The sequence below is a fragment of the Chroicocephalus ridibundus genome, chromosome 11 (assembly GCF_963924245.1).
Source record: "Chroicocephalus ridibundus chromosome 11, bChrRid1.1, whole genome shotgun sequence".
NCBI lineage: Eukaryota > Metazoa > Chordata > Aves > Charadriiformes > Laridae > Chroicocephalus > Chroicocephalus ridibundus.
Window position 1 is genome coordinate 15173287 of NC_086294.1, and position 18910 is coordinate 15192196.

Genomic DNA, 18910 nt, shown 5'->3' on the forward strand with positions numbered 1-18910 from the left:
CCCTAACTGTATTGCACATCACTGCCACCCTTGGTTCGTTAAATAGGTAGCTTAAGACCTAATTTACATGTTAGTCTTTATGCTGTAGAAGTTGTAACCAAAATGTAGTCAGGTAGATCACAGCATGGCATGTTTCTGTAGCTGCCCATCCTGGCTGCTTGAGATTTTACTTGTACAGTTAATGCATTGCAGTTTATTCAAAGTGCATTTGGCTGCTAATTGAACAAAAGATTCTGAGGCTCAAAGCGCTATCTGTAGAAGCTTTACTCACTCAAGTCTTCCAAGTGGAAGACAAAAAAATAAAGCTATTTAAGCAAAGCTTTACTAAAATTCTGCAATTGTAATAGTCCCATGTAAAACAAAGACTAAACGCTGGATTTGGGGTCTTCCTAAAATAATAAGTAAAAGAATGCCAGAGTCTCAGGGAAAGAGAGAATGCACTTTGGTATTTCAGTCCTTCAGACATGTTTACATTTGTAAGAGATGTCTGTTACTTCAGCGAAACTAGTGGCAGGGTTAGAGAGGCAGGTACGTGTATCTGTGAGAACGGAGCCTCTGTAGCTTCCCAGAATTAGTTTTTAATTTTCTGCCATGGACACATACGACGGATGGTGTGTTGCTGAACACTTCTATTAAGAAAGCCTTTGCTGAAGACCTCTATTAAGAAAGCCTTTTCTAAATTTGCCTGAATGCCCTTAAATAGGCTGACGAGTTTCTTCTTGGAGCACAGGTTGGTGTAAAACCAGCCGGTGCCACGAGCTGACTCACAGCAAGTTTCGCCTGAAGGTCGTGCGCAGCCCCTCGCTGTACCCGAGCCTGTGCGCCGGGCCCCGTCTGCGCGTTCTGGTCTCCTCACGTGACGCTCCAGGAATGCTCTTTCCTTTGATTATTTTTCTTGACCCAGATCTCTTCCAAATATGGTCTCGGCTTAAACAAGTTTGTGTTCTTAGAGCTGGGGCATTTGCAGAAGAAATTCTGGCTTCCAGCTAACTGTGGCTGTATGGGGGGAGTGGAGGCGGAGAGCAACCTAAAAATGTAAAGATAAAAGGCGCACAGCTGGACTCAAATTTGTCCCAAAATGTACATTTTGTAAAATGTTTATACAAGGTTAGGCAGGAAGATTTGTTTTCATGGTTTTAGCGACAGTGGAAACAATTGTTTTTAAATAAATGACCATTAGTCTGAGTGATTGCCACCCAAACATTGCTTCTCTGAGACTTCTCATCTGAAACAGATTTAAATATTTTTCTTTAATCAAACTGAGAGATACAAAATTGTCAAGCAGACCAGAATAAGCAGAGGTAAATTAATTAGTATCTTGGAACTAAGTAGTTCTAGTGAGCTAAGAAATTAATAACCTACTGTGGAGTAAGCATATGATTCTTGAGTTACTTTATACTTTGGCTATTCTAAGTACGAAGTTTATCATCACAAACATGTTTCTTGGAACAATAAATACCACCAGGCAACTGTTCTGAAAATAACTGTCGAGCAAGGAAAACTTTGCACTTAATGAAAATCCTTAATCTTAACTAAAACCTCCATTTCCTCTGCCTGTGCATGTTAGCAAGCAAGTGAATTTGTAGAAATTATCAGCTCCAATAATTCATACTTAAATAGACATGGCAGTTACGGTACTGAATTCTCCCAGCTTGCTCTGCGTTGGCGGGAGGAGGAACTTGTGCTTTTAGGCCCTTCCTCTCTTCGAAAATTTGGATCTACCAGTGAGATCTCCAGTGAGGGCGAAGGAGAATGGGATTTGGTGGCCCAAGGGGAAGGGCGGCATTTCGTTGTATCTTTTACTTTACAGATCATTAACATAATCATTTGCTACTGCTAGCGAGAGCAGTCCTTTAAAGAATGAAAAGGAGGAAGCAGATTCGCAACCTGAGTAACAGCCGTGCTTCAGGGCCTGGGCAGCTTTCACAAAACAAGACGGTCGCAGCCCAGTTTATCTTGTGCTTGGTTCCTGTTTTTATTAGTACAGCATGCAGATGAGGAAACCAGCCCCTGTCGCTGACAGATTAGTATTTGAGCGGTGTGGGCATGGGAGCTGGCTGCGGCACAGCACAGAGCAGTGACACAGACCCAGTGCCCTGACAGAGACATGTCCAGCTCCAGGGTCAGACCTTTAGATCTTGCTCTGCCAGTGACAGCCTCAACAGCAGCCCGATTCGGGTTTCACAGCTTCTCAGGGTGGAACCTTGCACTGCTTCAAATTACAAGTTCACTCTTCTCTATTATCTGACCGCTTCTGTATTCTGTTGAGATCACGATTTCTTCTACGTAAATCAGGAGCCTGAGCCCAGCCTGGCTTCCACCACCTTCCAGATGAAGATACTAAAAGGAAAATAACAGGATACCAAACAGGTATCGAACTCGCCCGCTTCTGATTGGCAGCGACGTTTCCAACAAGAGTTAAAAACAGCAGAAAGATGAGGTTCGTAAATAAACTGAATCACTTGCTAAATTAAGCTAAATAAATGCTGCTTTCCCCTGCTGCTTTCTTATATTGCAAGTGAGGATTCCTGCATGCATTAGGAAGCACTGGCAAAAAACTGAACCATCGTCTTGGCAGGGTGTTTCACAGCAATTTTTGGCCTGAAGAGCTCCAAGTATCATAGAAATGGAATATCACAGGGTTGGAGTACAGCAGTCAGCTCCCCAAACAACAGCAGGAGAGGAAAATATTTAGAAAAACAAAATTGGCCATTTGTAAAAGCTGCAGGTTCTTTTTTTGCCTGGGCTTTCTTGCTTTTATTTTCCAAGACTTCATCTGAATAGCGCAGAACATCTTTCAGATTTTCAGATGTCAGTCATTTAAGGACTTACATGCTCATTTAGACCCTGTCATTTGAGGGTGTATGTCTGTCAATGGCCCAAGGGTGCTAAGAGAGGGCAGGAAGGTTTGGGTGAATATACAGTGGCACTGATGCAGTCATTAACAAACGTGGATAAAAACCCATATTGGTCATAGCCCTCCACAAAGCAGGCAGTCACTTTGTGCCAGTAAAACTGACCTTGACGACAAAAGGTCAGATTGTGAAAGCGCTGGGTACTTAAAATTCCTCTTTCTATGCAATCTCATTGAAAGTAGTTGAAGTTGCTGCTCTCACTCAAAGCCTTTTTTACAGTGAAGTGCCATTGCAGTACCTGCACTCTTACTAAACTCTTTAGAATGCAGATGGATGAAGTAGGGCGAAATCTTTAATAATCAACAGTACTTCATTGGAGCTGCTGCTGTAAGATGCCAGAGGCTAATGGTAAATGGACTCAGCCCCATATGAGTTACCTTGGAAATGGCTGCTGTTTTCATTGCAAAGTTAGTAAAACTAACCTAATACATAAATACAGTCCTAAAGCTTTATCCTTCCATAATGGATTGCAGCACATGTATTTTTGGGATGGAAAGTATCATGTTCCTCCATCCAAATGAAAGTAATGGAAACACCAAGCATCCTGAGTTTTCAGGAACACGCTTAGCCCTTTACAGTATTTCAAACATACAGGACGTGTTGTAGGATTTATTTTATTGTACAATAAAATAAGTGATTTATCCTTCAGAGCCAGATGCGAAGCTGAATGTGAATAATGCTATTCTTGAGGTGGAGAACAGGAATGATGTCCCTGTGCTGGCCCTGCTGCTCAGCAACCCCTCCGCTGCTCCCCTGCCCTGTCACGGAGGCTCTGGGTGATGGGGATCAAGTCGCCTGTGCTCAAGACTGCTGCATGTCGTCCTGGCCAGCCTCCATGCCTGTCTGGCGGCCCTGCCTTATCTCATGTGTGAAAGCAAGCCGGGGGCAGGCAGGCCAGCCGGCCTCAGCTCTCCATGGGCTCCTCGCACCTCAGCCCGGCGCTCGCCCGCCGCCTTCTCGCCCGCTGGACAAAATGGCGACGGTTTCTCTCGGCTGAGCGCCTCAGCGAGGCGGGAGGAGCCCCCTCGCCGGCCCCGCCCCCGCGCACGCGCCCCGCGCGCCCCCGCGGCTCGCCCGCCGCTCGGGAGCGCGCCCCGCTCTCCCCGCCCGCGCCCGCCGCAGCGCCGCTCCCTGCAGCCGCCCGGCGGGGTGTGGGGGAGGCGGCCGCTCGCTCCTGCCCGTCCGCCCGCCCGTCCGCCGCCTCGCAGGCCGCACCGATCCCCTCAGGTAGGTGCGGGCCGGGCCCGCGCCCCCCCCCACCCCCCCCTCCCCGGGCCCCTTCTCCGTGCGGTGGGAGGCGGCGGGCGGGCAAGATGGAGACGCGGCCGGCGGGGGAGGGGAGGGGAGCGGAGCGGAGCGGTGCGGAGCAAAGCTCTGCTCCCCTCCCCCGCCGGCCGCGTCCAGCCCCGCCGCTGAGGAGGAACCCCCGATCTCCTCACGGCGGGTCCAGTCTGCGCAACATTCCGGGGTGAGGGAGGGAAGCTGCGCCACCGCCACCCCGTCCCGCTGTCCCCCGGCGGGAGGAGGCCGCACCCTGGGCCGAGGTTGAAGGGAGGGCCGTGGGGGAAGTTTGGGCCGGGCCCTGTTTCTTGCCGCCCACGCAGGACAGGTGACACGCGAGGCGACCCCCGGCTGTGGTGGCAGCCCCTTTGTCCCCTCAGCTGGCCCTTGGCCCCTTCAGGTGAAGCAGGGCCCTCCTGCTGCCTCCCAGCCCGGCCTCTGTCCGCTCTGCTCAGGAATTATTAATTCCCCTCAGCACCCACCGCTCTCCTGTGTGGGGATGGTGGATACGCAGTGCTTTTACTTAGAGCATACATGTATTAGCCTGTGGGATCTTAATGCGTGCACGCAGTCCATAAGTGTATTTCCTTAATATACCTAATTAGTGTACGCCTTCGTTTAGCTGCATGTCAGGGTATCCCGATAATCCCCAAAATGTTCGTTCCATGCCTCTTTGCCGCCTAGCATAATGCATGCGAATGGTGTGTGTCCTTGCAGATAGTTAGAGATAGTTTAGTACATCCTTATTTGTGCATAGCTCTCCTGGGGTAATTAATTAGTGAATAGTTGCACCTTTAATTTGCATGCATTTCTCTCTGGATATCTCGCTAAAGAAAGCAACAGTTATTTTGATCCACATGGCTTTTATTTTTCTAAAATGAAAGAGTAGGAGGAACACTCAGTTAATACATTTCTTAAATTACGATTTATTTCCATTTCAGTCTTCAGGTGCCACAGTTTCTCTTACAACTCATTTTTTATCTGTATCCTTCAGGTTTTAGATGCAACCTTAAACAAAAAAAGTCCCGTGTGCTTGTCCGTTGACCATTGTTGAACAGATTCAACAAGTGGACTTTGTCTTTCCATGGTCTAGCATTAAGTACGCTGCAGTGGCTCTGTTTGGGTGTGTTTTGGGTGTCCGGAGCCTTTCGTACTACGTCCTGTTGCAGAGAAACACCGTCGAAGTGCCCATCAGGATGGAGATGCTTGATCCATCTCTTAAGCTTCAGATTCCTTTTGTGGGAGGAGGGGGAGGAGGAGGCTAGGGAAGGAGGAGAGGGTAGGTGAGAACACCCACTGAGATGAATGAGCACCTCTTACCTCTCCGAGCTATTGTTCTAGATTACAGCGAGGTCTGTTCCCTGGGGAGAAGAGCGGGTGGGCGAGGACACCCACGGAGATGAATAAGCATTTCCAGCTCCTCAAAGCCGTTGTTCTAGGCTACGGCGAGGTCTGCTCCTGTTTACCTGGGCATAGTTCCTTGAGGTGAATGGACAATTTCACAAACACTAATAATCCTTTCTTTATAAAGATCTACCTCTACCTGCTCTGTCATTCATATGCATATTTGGATTGCCTTGAAGTTCGGTAATTACAGAACCACAGAATAATCAAGGTGCAGTTTCACAACCTTACTCCTCTAAGCCAGTCTGTCTGGCCTGATGGCTGCCTTGATTCTGCACTCCCACATCTCAGTATGTGGGTTTTTTTCCCCAACCTCCATTCCCTGTGCTGTGTTTGGGACTTGTCGTACCCTTCAATCAGGTCTTCTAAGTCCATTAAGTTGTCAAAGTCATCTTTTTGAGGTCTGATTAGGTTTTTTTTAAGTAACTGGGACCAGAGGCGAGTGGGTCAGTGGCAGCCAGCGGGTAACGCGGCTTAGGCTGACCTGGGACCTCAGTCTGTCTCCGTGCTTCTAATGGAAGTTTGTGTTTCTGTTCCTCTCTTGCCTCAATGCCAGTCAACGGTTGCCTTTGCTTTCTTGTTGGATTAGTTTTCACCTGGGTCAGATCCCCGGTGTTGGTTTATTGTGCCCTTGCACAATAGTTAGTGTTGGCACAAGGAGCGGGAACATGGGAGAAGAGGAAAGGGTGAGATTGTCCTGTTCAGAAAAAATGCGGATTCAGAGTGGTTTCTATTGATTATGAAACCAAACTGTCAATTGTGTCAGTGTAACTGGAGATGCGCGATTAATGAAATCATTGGCGTGATCTTCCTTAATTTTTGTGAAGCTGTCTTAACCCTTTCAAGTGTGCTGTTTTGCATCATCACATGGTTATAGGATCTCAATTTGAGTGGGGGGAAGAAGTCAGCTGACGTTCTTGCTGATGTTAGTAGCATCTAGTGAAACTCTGCCCTTGGATATGACTTATTTGTTTTTTAAGGTTAGAAAGCCTAACAATTACTTGTTTGCCTGGTTTTGCAATGAAATCATGAGCGATCCCTAAAAGTTCACAGTTTACTTGACACTTAGTCTAGCTAGTGCTTGACAATGTCTAATCTTTGTGAGACCAGCGCTGATCTCCGTCCTTAATACAAAGCAGGGTTGCAGGTCCATGGTAAGGAGCAGGAGTCGCAGCCCCCTTGTGAGGCAAGGTTCCCCCTCCACCTGGCACGTCTGTGGAAGAGGAATTTGAAGGGGGTGGGTGTATTAACTCCAAATAACTCTTCCCTTAACTTCCATCATGTAAGAAAATGACCCTGAGTTACAGGGGGGAGGACCGTACTTGTAAGTTCTTGTACTGCTTGGGGAACTCTCTAATTTCTTAGTCCTTTTGCACTAAGAATAACTGAGAAATAAACTGTTTTCAGTTATGTTGTCTGTTCAATTTGCAGTCACATGTTGTCATGTAGTAGCTCTAGTGAGTCAGTGCTGTAAAGAAATTGTTTCTTTTATTTTGGGTGTTTTTAATATATTTTACCTAGTGTCAGATGATAAGAAGAATCATATTATGCAATCAACTGCGGAAAGTGCTTCATCAGCACAGTTTGGAGAAACTGGTTATCTCGCTTCAGAAGTAGCTTAGATTTCAAATGTAGGTTCAGGTGTTACAGTGTATGTTGTGCCACTGATAGGATTTCATACTTAGTATTTTTAAAATATTTACATTTATGGGAATACTCAAGGCAAGGTGCAGCATTGTGAAACAAGCAGTTACGGTTTTTAAAAATTGGGTAAGGCCCTACTTTTGCAAGAGTTAACATATAGAAAAGGAGCTGACAATAAAAGGGACACTTGAAAGGAACACTTAAAGTGATATAATTCATTCTTTTAACTGAGTGATGAAAGTATTTCTCGCACCCGCTGTCCTAAGAGGGAAGAGCAGAACCAATACCGTATCTCTGTCGCCATCTTGAAAGGGAAAATATTGCTACTGCTTAAACTCCCCCCACGCAAAGAAAATGAGCCCTATTGGTATTCCCCAGGGCCAGCAGCCCCTGTGCTGCTGTGTCGTACGTGGCATAGAGCGTTCTTTATGCAGAGATCTTGAACAGAGCTGGTCCTGTGCTCCGCTCCGGCGGTTTTAATTGGTAGAAGTGACGTTCAGAGTAGTAGTGTAGCAATAATACTTGTAGCTGCTTGTGTTTTTAAGTACTATGTCTTATAGTTTGTATGTATTGGCTGTAAGCGAGGTTGGATGATGATGAAAAAGTACTGCTTCAGCCTCCTACAGCTCCGTCAATCCTGCTGAAATCATTGCAAGCTTGGTGGTGGAAAACTTCAGGAAAATGAGTGGGTTTTATATACTAACTCTCATTAAAAGCAAAGTTGTCCCTGTTGTCAAGAGGCGTTTACCTTTCCTGGTATTTGTCATTTGAAAAGCTGTAATACAGATGTACTTCCAGTTTTGTTCAATTTTGCTCTGATTCAGGTGTGTTTTACCAGAAGTGAAAAGCACTTGCTGAGTCAGGTCTGTTCTGGTGCTAACCAGGCTGTAGTTACAGAACGCAGGCTGGGGTGGGTGAGACTGGAGCACTTGCCTGCTTCTTATGTTGGAACTGATTATTCTGCTGAATGCAAATAATGGGTCACAGGTCCAGTACTCAGTATAAAATGTTTCATGAGCAAGTGCCTGTTGTGGGGGGGGCTTGCATACTTTCTCTGCTTGTCAAAGTTTTCATCTTTTCTATGCTGGCAGCTAAATTCTGCCTATGAAAAAGGCAAAGGGAAGATAATGACAGCATCATGTCACAACCCATGAGGGTGTTTTTATGTAATGTGATTTGAGTAGCTTTGGTCCTTTGTGTAGTGAAGAAGACATGAATGGGGATTTTCTGTATAGTTTCAAGCCTAGAGATAGATGGGCCATACCAGTAACAGAAGCCTTAGCAGTTGCAAGCTAGAACTGCATGGTATGTTAACCTGTATTTAGGGGTACAAGGATGCGTTCTGTCTGTGTCCAAACCCTGTACTGTACTATCACTGGAATTAGGTGAATTTTTTTCAGGTTCTTGCTGCATCTGTATTGCCTATAATATGGTTTCTGTTTCATCTCCCAGCAGAAGAAAGCAAACGATATCAAGCTTAACTGTGAAATAAAAAAAATAAAAAATCTTAATGGCAGCCTCATACATCATGTATTGACCAATCAGTAGCCTGGCTGTCACCTGGGCAAAGCAAACCTTCAGACTCACCTAAGCAGGTTAACTTCGCAGGCACTTAGGAGAGCGGCAGTGCAGCTATACTTTAAAAGGAGGGGACGTTACCATGTCCAGAAATCCCTCCGCAGCAAAGCTATGCAGGCCCTGGGTGGATGGTCCTGTTTCTTTCTCTCTTTCTAGCAGCGGTGGAGCTTCTGTGCTTCGTTGCACAGGAAGCTGTAATGCTGCCTCTCTTTTCCCAAAGCTGGCTTATCCAGTTGTCTCCTCCCTTCCCCAGCATTTGTATAGAAATAAATTACCAGATAGAAAAGGATCCATACAGGAAATCTCTACAGCCACTTTCCAGTAAAAGTCTTTTTGAAATATGACTAAATTTTGTTACTGCAGTGCCTCATCTTAACTATTTGTTTACACATTGAACCAGTCAGTTAAATCAGTTTAAAAACTGATTTAAGTAAACTGATGTAAATATCTTTTACGTGTTTTATTTACAGGTTTAAAACAAGTAAGTTCTATTTTGCTGGAAACTTTTCCAGATGGTTTTATTTAAGCATGCTTGCACATAAAGTTGTATGTGTTTGGCTATACAACTTAGCTAGAGTGTGATTTTTAAATTGGCATAGCTTTGCATTTTATACCAATTCTCATTTATACTGTATATCTCTCTGCCGGGAAGCCTGCTTCCACTCTACAGATAGACTCACTACATTCTTTTATTCCCCACTGTAATGTGAATGAAGTAAAATTATGCCGTAGATGTCCATGTTAGGGTAATTAACCTTGATTACAGATTTTCTTTTTAAGACTTTTCAAAAAAAGTCTTAAATCAAAAAACACAGAATACGATCCTTGGCTACTACTTGAAATTTTCATGGTTTGATGAAAAATGGTGCAGAGAGGTGGGGGGGAAGCATAAAAGCAATCCTGTTGGCAGTCTTCCACCAAGATTGTGGGGTTTTTGAAGCTTCCTCTTGTAAGAAATTTTAAACAGTTAATGATTTGTATGTCTGTCTTCTGTCATCAATTAGAGTGATACTGGCTGCTGCCAGATGGAAGGTAAACTAGCATCAACCAGGTTTTGTGTGTAAAGTTAGAGTCTGTGGAGAGCTCACAGGGGTATTGCAGTAGACACAAAACACATGCATATGGTGATGAAGCTCCAATGTGTGCCGGTTACAGCAGGATATACTCACTGTCTAGGAGTACCTGCGATGGTTCTCCCCAAGAAAGATGGATGGTGTCTGTTGGAAAAATCCCTCTGACTATAATGAAGAGAAAAAGCAGAGAATAAGAATGTAACGTAGACAGGAACAAGTCTGAGCAGTGGTCAGTCTCCTGAGAAATACCAGGCGCCCTCACTTTATTCAGTGCCTTCTCCTTGCTCTGGTGTGTTCCTTGGATGCCGGGCAGCTGAACTGATCCTTCTTTGTGGCAGTCCAGCTCGGAGCAGCTTGCTTTTTGGGGCTGAAGCCAGTATTCCTGCATTTAAAGTGAGCACTGAGACAAGAATGCTGCTAACTGCTCCAAGTATCCTCTAGTGTATCAACAAACAGATGAATAGCCTTTCAGAGCCGCTGGGCTTACTGTTGCAGCAGCAAAAATACATTATCAGAACCCTTATGTTTGCAATTATGTATCATGAAAAATCTCAGGTATTTTTTGTGATATTGTAAACCCTATTCTAGTGGGGTTAAAGGAAGGTAACATTTTTTTGACTGGTGATTATAGAAAACTTTAAGCTTCCTTTTTATTGCTGCACAGAAAAGTCTGTCTGGTCTCTTGACCTGTAACTTACTTCCTTTGTTCTTTGCTAAGCGCAGGCTTGCTAATTATTCTTAGTTGTTTCATTTACTAGTCAACACCTGCAATAACAGTGGTTTCACATTTGCTCCACTGTACCCCGTTCAACACACCAGAATTGTAGCTCTCAGATAATCTCTGCTAGAACTATCTAATATTTAAACTATATTACTATCATAATTTCACTATTTGACATAAAATCATATTCATATATTTGCACAAGAGTAATGCATACAGTGTAATGTGCATTTGACAAGCCAAGGTAAATTGGGTGTTACAGCAGGGAGTCGTAAGAAAAGGGCATGGGGATTTACTCCTGGGTAAACAGACTTTCTCTCTGGCTGGGAGGAGACATTTATAACTGCCAAACAAATTCAGTAATCAATGGTAGCATTTAAATTGGGTTGCCGTAGGTGATATTCCAGAGCCAATGCAGGGAAAATACAATAAATCTTCCAGACCTTATCTACTAGAGAAATTTACCGCAGGAGGAAATATTTGGTGTCCTAAGCGTGACTGTAGGGCACAGAAATACTCTGACGTGCCAGATATTGATTGTCTTAATCTTGTCTTCAGCATGGCTAAATATTATTATCTTAAACTGAGTATTTGCAGCTCATTAAGTTGTAGAACCAATATAGTTGAATGGGTGAAAATGTTGCTCCTTGAGTGGCTTGCTGGGTTCTTACGCTATCACCACTATTAAGACATCTGAGGCAGTACCTGTGCAGTTGGTATTTAGAAGCATTAATATTTAAAAAGTTTTAGAATGCCAGTAACATTATTAATCGTTGTGATTCTGCCCCAGTACATAGGCTGCAGGGATTTGATATGACGGATATAAGCATAAACAATTTGCTTAGAAATAATTGCTTGTAATTGTGATGGTGACCGTAAGTGGCTTCTAGCAGCTGGATGTCAGTTTGTCCATTGGAACTGGGGTTATCCTACAGTAACATGCAGGTGAGAGTCGCCCTTCTACAGTCCTAAAGATAGGGCTTTTAACATAGAATCCTAGAATGGTTTGAGCTGGAAGGGACCTTGAAGACCATCCAGTTCCACCCCCCTGCCCTGGGCAGGGACACCTCCCACCACACCAGGTTGCTCCAAGCCCCGTCCAACCTGGCCTTGAACCCCTCCAGGGATGGGGCAGCCACAGCTTCTCTGGGCAACCTGGGCCAGGGGCTCACCACCCTCACAGCAAACAATTTCTTCCCGAGATCTAAATCTCCCCTCTTTCATTTTAAAGCTGTTCCCCTTTGCCCTGTGGCTCCCCTCCCTGATCCAGAGTCCCTCCCCAGCTTTCCTGGAGCCCCTTGAGGGACTGGAAGGGGCTCCAAGGTCTCCCCGGAGCCTTCTCTTCTCCAGGCTGAACCCCCCCAACTCTCTCAGCCTGTCCTCACAGCAGAGGGGCTCCAGCCCTCCCAGCATCTCCGGGGCCTCCTCTGGCCCCACTCCAACAGCTCCGTGTCCTTCTGCTGTTGGTGGCCCCAAAGCTGGAGGCAGCACTGCAGGGGGGTCTCCCCAGAGCAGAGCAGAGGGGTAGAATCCACCCCCCTCGCCCTGCTGCCCACTCTGCTGGGGATGCAGCCCAGGCTGTGGGGGGTTTCTGGGCTGCCAGCGCATGTTGCTGGCTCATGTTGAGCTTCTCATCCACCAACACCCCCAAGTCCTTCTCCTCAGGGCTGCTCTCTAGCCATTATCTGCCCAGCCTGCATTTGTGCTTGGGATTACGCCAACCCACGTGCAGGATCTTGCACTTGGCCTTGTTGAACTTCATGAGGTTGGCATGGGCCCACCTCTCCAGCTTGTCCAGGTCGCTCTGGATGGCATCCCTTCCCTCCAGCATGTCAACTGCTCCACTCAGCTTGGTGTCATCAGCAAACTTGCTGAGGGTGCACTTGATCCCACTGTCCGTGTCGCTGACAAAGCTGTTGAGCAGCACCGGTCCCAGCACCGACCCCTGAGGAACGCCACTCATCACTGGTCTCCACTTGAACATCGAGCCATTGACCACAACTCTCTGAGTGCGGACATCCAGCCAATTCCTTATCCACTGAGTGGTGCATCCATCAAATCCATGTCTCTCCAATTTAGAGATGCAGGACAGTGTCAAATGCTTTGCACAAGTCCAGGTAGATGATGTCATTGTATCTACCAATGCTATAACCCCGCTGTAGAAGGCCACCGTCCAGGTTTCAGCTGGAATAGAGTTAATTTTCTTCCTAGTAGATGCTGTGTTTTGGATTTAGTACGAGAATAATGCTGATAACATGCATTATTTTAGTTGTTGCTAAGTGTGTTTATATTAGTCAAGGACTTTTTCACCTCCCCATAGAAGCCAAGAGGGAGCATAGACAGGGCAAGCTTGACACAGGAATATTCCATACCATAGATATTGTGCTCAGTATATAAACAGGGCTTGGCCAGGGACAGGAGTCCATGATCATGGCTTGCGGTGGGCTGGGCAACTGATAATCGGGTGGTGAGAGCCACTTGCGTCACTTTATTTTGTATATTCTTTTATCATTATTATTGTTATTTTCTTCTTCTGTTATTCTTCTATTAAACTGTTTTTCTCTCATCCCACAAGGTTATTTTTTCCCTTTCCCCTTTCTTCTCCCTACGTTACTGGGGGAAGCAGGGGAGTGAGCAAGTGGCTGTGTGGTCCTAGTTGCTGGCTGGGGTTAAACCACGACAGCCACCAAGTTTCTCAGGCACGATTTGGCCTTAGGGAAGAGATGAGATTCAGTTAGAAAGGTTTGAAATCGCGGTGGGTGAGCGGATATTGTATATCTTGGTTGCTGAAATGCTCTTGTTCAGTTCTTTAATGTACTTCCCTAATTATGCCTATCTGAATAATATGTGGTTTAAATTGTCATTTTTAACTCTTTGTGCAAGTTACTGTGCAAAACCTCAAGCAAAAGCTTAATAAAACTCATTTTAAAAAGTAATTTACTGACATTGGTACTGTTTAGTAAAAATAGACGAAGTAGTTTGGACTAATTTTAAGAAATAGAGGTAGCTTTTGAAAGATTTGTGGAATGCTGCAGTATTATTTTATATTGATACATATTTGTCTCTCTCTGTTTTTGGTAGAAAATGATGCACCCTGTTGCCAGCAGTAATGCAGCTTTCTGTGGGACCGGCAAGAGTTCTTGCCTTAATGAAGACAATGTGAGATCTGCTGATCAGTTTGATTTGTACGCCACGCAGCAAAGTAAATACGGCCACGCGGTTGGCCACAAACCAATTGCATGCCAGAGACAAGACGCGTTGAACGAATCGCACTTGCAGACCACAAGTGGCAGGAATATAGAGACAAAAGACGAACTAAAGAAAAAGAAAAACCTCAACCGATCTGGTAAACGTGGAAGGCCATCAGGGACCACAAAATCAGCAGGGTACCGAACCAGCACAGGTCGACCCCTGGGGACCACCAAAGCAGCTGGATTTAAGACAAGTCCAGGCAGACCCTTGGGTACAACTAAAGCAGCAGGATACAAAGTCAGCCCAGGCAGACCTCCAGGTAGCATTAAAGCTCTATCACGGCTTGCAAATCTAAGTTATACGTGTGGCAGTGCAGCTTTTCCCTATCCTATGGTGCATAACAGAGGAGTACATGCTGCTGGTGAAACTAGTAGCAAAATGAAACAGCCTAATGAATGAAAGGAGGGAATTAGTAACTCCTTACTAATCCGCTTTACTCTGAATTTTGGCATGTTTCTTGCATTTTGTTGTAGTGTTTGCCTAAGTCTGAGTTTCCTAGATTTTGTTTTTATTCAAATAACGCCACAGCCTAGGAGTGCAATTCAGTAACTTAAAGCAATGTGGAGAGGGCACTGGTTTAAAGGGGGTTTTGTTGGTTTTAAATCATAATTTATAGGCAAGTCTGAAGTGTTGCGTATGCCTTGGTGTCGATACTTACGTAATGTCCATGTCCCTATTTTTACATTCACTTTCTGGTAAATGTAGTTGTATAGTTACACATTAAATAATTGAAATAAGGAGGACAGAATTAGCTGGCTGTTGGTTCATGATGTGGCCTATCCCGCAATAAGGAATTTAACCAGGTGAGTTATTACTTGATAAGAAAAACTGGTAGAGAAAGCAACAAGCTATACTTTCTGCTGCTGCAGGAGCTTCTACAGACCTCAGATAGATAGTTGTTTAAAAAAAAAAACCAAACAAACAAAACCACCTTTTTTTAAAGTGCTGATTTCAGGTGGCTTTTGTTTCTGGAGTTGTAGCAGTAAGACAATTTCAACTAATACTCCAAAAATATTTTTGAAAATATTAAAGGAAATTGAGCATTTGTACAGCGCATTACAGCTTCACAGCGCCTTATTAATACAAGCTAATTTGCCTTTAGGTGATAGCTGTTCTTTTAGTTAAGCTGTTACAGGATTCTGCTGTGTAATTTTGAAATGCCTACTAGTATATATACCAAACCACAAATAATTCTTTGAAATTTGAAATATTTTATAAGAAATTAAGTACTGTTCATTCTAGTTACACACTTGGTTAATATTAAACACTATGTTCTTAAATCTGTAAATAGCTATTTACGCTGTTTCTTGCCTTTAAAATCTGTGCTTAGGTGGCGACAGTTTAATAGCTTTTAAAGTATTAATCTATAATGTTTACAAATTAAACTTTTTAAATAGAGACTGTTGCCAAGTTTTCAGACTTAGTTTTGCCAGATATTCCTGGAAATACAGTTATTTCGTTGTTTGACACTTATACTATATTTAAGTTATGGAAGGTTATATATCTACCAAAGGACACCATTTTCATGATTTATAAAAGCAAACTGTATAGCTGATGCAAACAGGATGCAGTTTACTGCACTGCTAGACCCCAGATATAAAGTAATTCATCTATGCATGCAAGCTGAAAAAAATGTTGTTGGTTAACTATAAATACCTTTCTTGACTCAAACTAAAACCTTCCCTCCTTCCAAAAGAAATGTTCCATTTTTCAACTGGGTGTGTTTAATTTTTTTTTTAAGTGTGAGAGAGTGTGTGAGTGCGTGTGTAAAAGACTTTAATCTAGACTTCAAAAAAATCAGTCCTCAATGTTGCATATTGTTTGTTCTAAATTTATTTTGCTGGAATTAAACCTTTTTTCTTTCATTTGGAAGAAAGTTTATGTTTAAGTTGTTTCACATATAACATGACATTTTGATAAATTTATAGCTTCAAGTATCTAGGGAGGGGGAATATAGAGAGTATGCAGATTTGGGGGAGCAGAAAAATTTGGGTTAATTGAGCCTGTGCTGAATGACTAATGATGCTGATAATTTTTGTTAACATAAATGCTGTTCTGGCCTGCTGTCATTTTGATGAGAACTCTTGATTTCAGTGATGACAACTTAAGAAACAGATGTCATGTTTCATACCTTTTTTATCAGGAAAAAAGCAGCAAGCCTTCAGGTGTTCCAGTGATGCCTAACACATATTGAGCTGGACTTTATGCTGTACTTTACAATAGGTGTGTTGAATTGTTTTGGGGGAACTGTGTATGCACTGGCAACTAAGACAATGAACCTCAACTATACTGGATGGCTCCTTAATCAATAGATGAACTAATGGCAGCTAAACTGCTACTAAACAATAGTTTCTTCACACTGAAGCTATGAAATCCAGTTATACGTTCTGTTCCTCAACAAAGTCGCAAGTCTGAAATTTAGCAATCTTTCTCAGAACGATGTAACTTCTGACACATGCAAAATGCGAACGTGAGTTAATTCACCCTCAGGATCTGTGTTGTATTGGCTGTTTTTAATCAGATGATTTTTCAACAAAAGACTGCTTTAAGTTCTTTCTGAACTCAGCTGGGAAAGCAGTCCTCTTCAGCTGAATGTAGTAACTGCAGGAGCGTCACACCTCGCTGGCAAGGAACGTGTTGCATGTCACCACTGTACCTTGGAGAAACTCCACTTCTTACCTCCTCCTCTTTCTCCCGTTGGCTCCTGTTCCATTTCTCACTTGTGCATCGACTCGATGGTGCTGTGCTGTGTGTCAGGAGATAATGCAGATGTATTGCCGTTCTGCTTGTAGAAGGAATTTTGTATTCAAGTATGCTGATGAAATAATGAAATCATCTAAGCAATTTCTGTTCATTACCATTTTTATTAATTAGATCAGATGGAATATAATCCCAGTGAAAAACAATTAACGTTGTCAATTGTGAAATGATGAGCAGTAGAAAAGTGTTCAGAGAGTCTAATGGGTTGCTTGGCACTCTGGATTTAGCAAGGAGACCAGAATTGCGCTGCTGGGCATTTCCTGGCGCTGGTTTATTTTATATGTTTTATTTTACTGGTGCCATGCAGCGAGGGGAAGAAAAAAGAAGTTAAGAGATTCAAAGTGAACTAGAAGTGGAATTTTCAAATACTTCTGCTTTTCCTATGTATAATCTGCAGAATACATTGTGCTTTTTTTTCAACACTTTTCTTTCCATGACAAACACTGAAACAGCATGTTAATGCCTAAACTTTATTAGTACCAATGGGAAAACTGGCCTTTTCCCCCCATAGTATAAAAACATTACTTGTAAGGTAAATTGCTTATTTTATATTATATATCATAATTCAGCTATTCATAAGCTAGGATCACTGTTGTGTGTTAACACTGTTCAGAAGATCTAAATGTCAAGTTTGTTTTTTAATAATTCCTTTTAATTATCAAGTTTCTAATGTCTTATTTATACATAAATGAAATGTATTAGCTTGCTATTATTCCTTAATGATGCTATACAAGTTCACTGTTTAATATACATATAGTAACTACTATTCAGTTTCTGATTAAATTTACTTAAACTTTAAAACCAAATAATTTTGCTACTATAAAGTCTTGCACTGGACATATTCAAGATGCTAGCACCGTATTTTGGCAGAAGAAAATCAGATACTATCAGAAGTGGCTGACTTTGATATCAAAGATAGTATTTTTAAAATCAGCGGTTAGCTTTGTCATTAAAGCAATGTTCTTTATAGCTTGGATTTAGTTTGAACTACTCAAAATAACTATGTATCAAGAGCCATTAAAGATCTCTGTTCCGAATGAATATATTTTCATTTTGTCTGAAAGATCTTAAGAGTTCAGTCAGGACAAAACCAAGCCTTGTCAGTGAAAAGTGATGTGTCTGTGAAAAGAATTACTTGGAACTACAACATACAGAGTAATTCAGATGAGAATTTAACTCCCTCCCCCATTTTTGAAGAGCTTTAAAAGGCAGAGCAATGTGAAGTCATTTGTCCGATGGTTTCATTAGCTGTGACTCTGCTGTTCTTTGTTGTATGTATAATAATGTTTCACGCTATCCTTAGAGTTGACAGTTAAAACAGTTGATAACAATCATAAATACTTTGAACCACAGACTTCATTTCTGACCACAAAAGAAGTTTATTCTTCTCTATTTTAATGCATATATTTTAACACTGCTTAAATATATTTATGACTTTAGTAGAGACTAGACCTTTCTCCTTGTGATTTTTTTTTTCCCAAATAGATAAATCTGTAATCTGAAATTTGAACCACTTTCTGATACTTTAATCTTTCATCATTTACTTTTCCACAGGTTTACTTTGGGGAAGACAGTAATCTGTTAAATAACTAGTATCAGCACCCCATCCTCTGCTGTAAAAAGCCTGACTAGATACTGTGTATGTTTTTATGTCCATGAACTTGAGCTACTCGTGTGCAATTATGTGTATGGGAATGGAGTAGTGTTCATGATCTGTATTTACATCATCATATGGATGTATATTTATTAATAAAGTTAATACTTTAAAACCTAACATTTTTTTCTCTGGGCTTTTTTTAGTAGCTTTTAAATTCTGGCTGCAGCCAGAATTTATTGACAGCGCTGCCAGACCAATGGCCTTAGCCCTTCTCTCTTGTAAATGGAAATGCTGTTTGTTCTCCTGACGTCTCAGTCAGAGTTAAGGGACTGGAGCTGGCACTGGAATGTTTTGGTACACCTTGTACAGATTTCACTTAAAATCCGGCGCTTGTGTTTGTCCCTTGCCTCCCTGAAGTGTAATTGAATCCGACTGCAGTAGATGGAGTGTGTTCATCCCTGCGCGGACTTCAAAATGCACACAGGATTTGTCAGAGTTGGGAGGCCACCGTATTGTGTGATTTTTAAATTTAATAAATAAGCCTTTCAGCATACTTTGTTTTCTGAATTTCAACATGAGACGTGTACTGCTTCTTACGGGCAAGTCCCATATATTTGAATTAAGGCAAAAAGCCTGTATGAATTGCCAGGTATCAGAAAATAGAGGAATGTTGCTTTTTTTTTTT

General features: G+C 42.9%; 1 protein-coding gene across 3 annotated transcripts; it reads left to right on the plus strand.

Annotated features, from left to right (window-relative positions):
* The first annotated feature begins 3977 nt into the window (after window positions 1-3977).
* C11H5orf24 (chromosome 11 C5orf24 homolog) lies at window positions 3978-18402 on the plus strand. Of its 3 annotated transcripts, none has more exons than XR_010072911.1 (3): window positions 3978-4142; window positions 13698-14671; window positions 16012-18402. XR_010072911.1 is itself a non-coding variant. In XM_063349117.1 (3 exons), exons 2-3 carry the CDS (start codon window positions 13701-13703, stop codon window positions 16050-16052), a joined length of 468 nt encoding a protein of 155 aa, XP_063205187.1. In that variant the 5' UTR covers window positions 3984-4142; window positions 13698-13700; the 3' UTR covers window positions 16053-18402. The 3 variants fall into 3 exon arrangements, 2 of the variants coding, with proteins under 2 accessions (XP_063205186.1, XP_063205187.1); XM_063349117.1 differs by having other exon boundaries at window positions 3984-4142; window positions 13698-14127; XM_063349116.1 differs by lacking the exon at window positions 16012-18402 and having other exon boundaries at window positions 13698-14672.
* The last annotated feature ends 508 nt before the right edge of the window (window positions 18403-18910 follow it).

Bases quoted from the DNA above. Each gene is read 5' to 3' on its own strand.
- C11H5orf24 (XM_063349116.1), top strand. From the start codon at position 13,701: ATGATGCACCCTGTTGCCAGCAGTAATGCAGCTTTCTGTGGGACCGGC.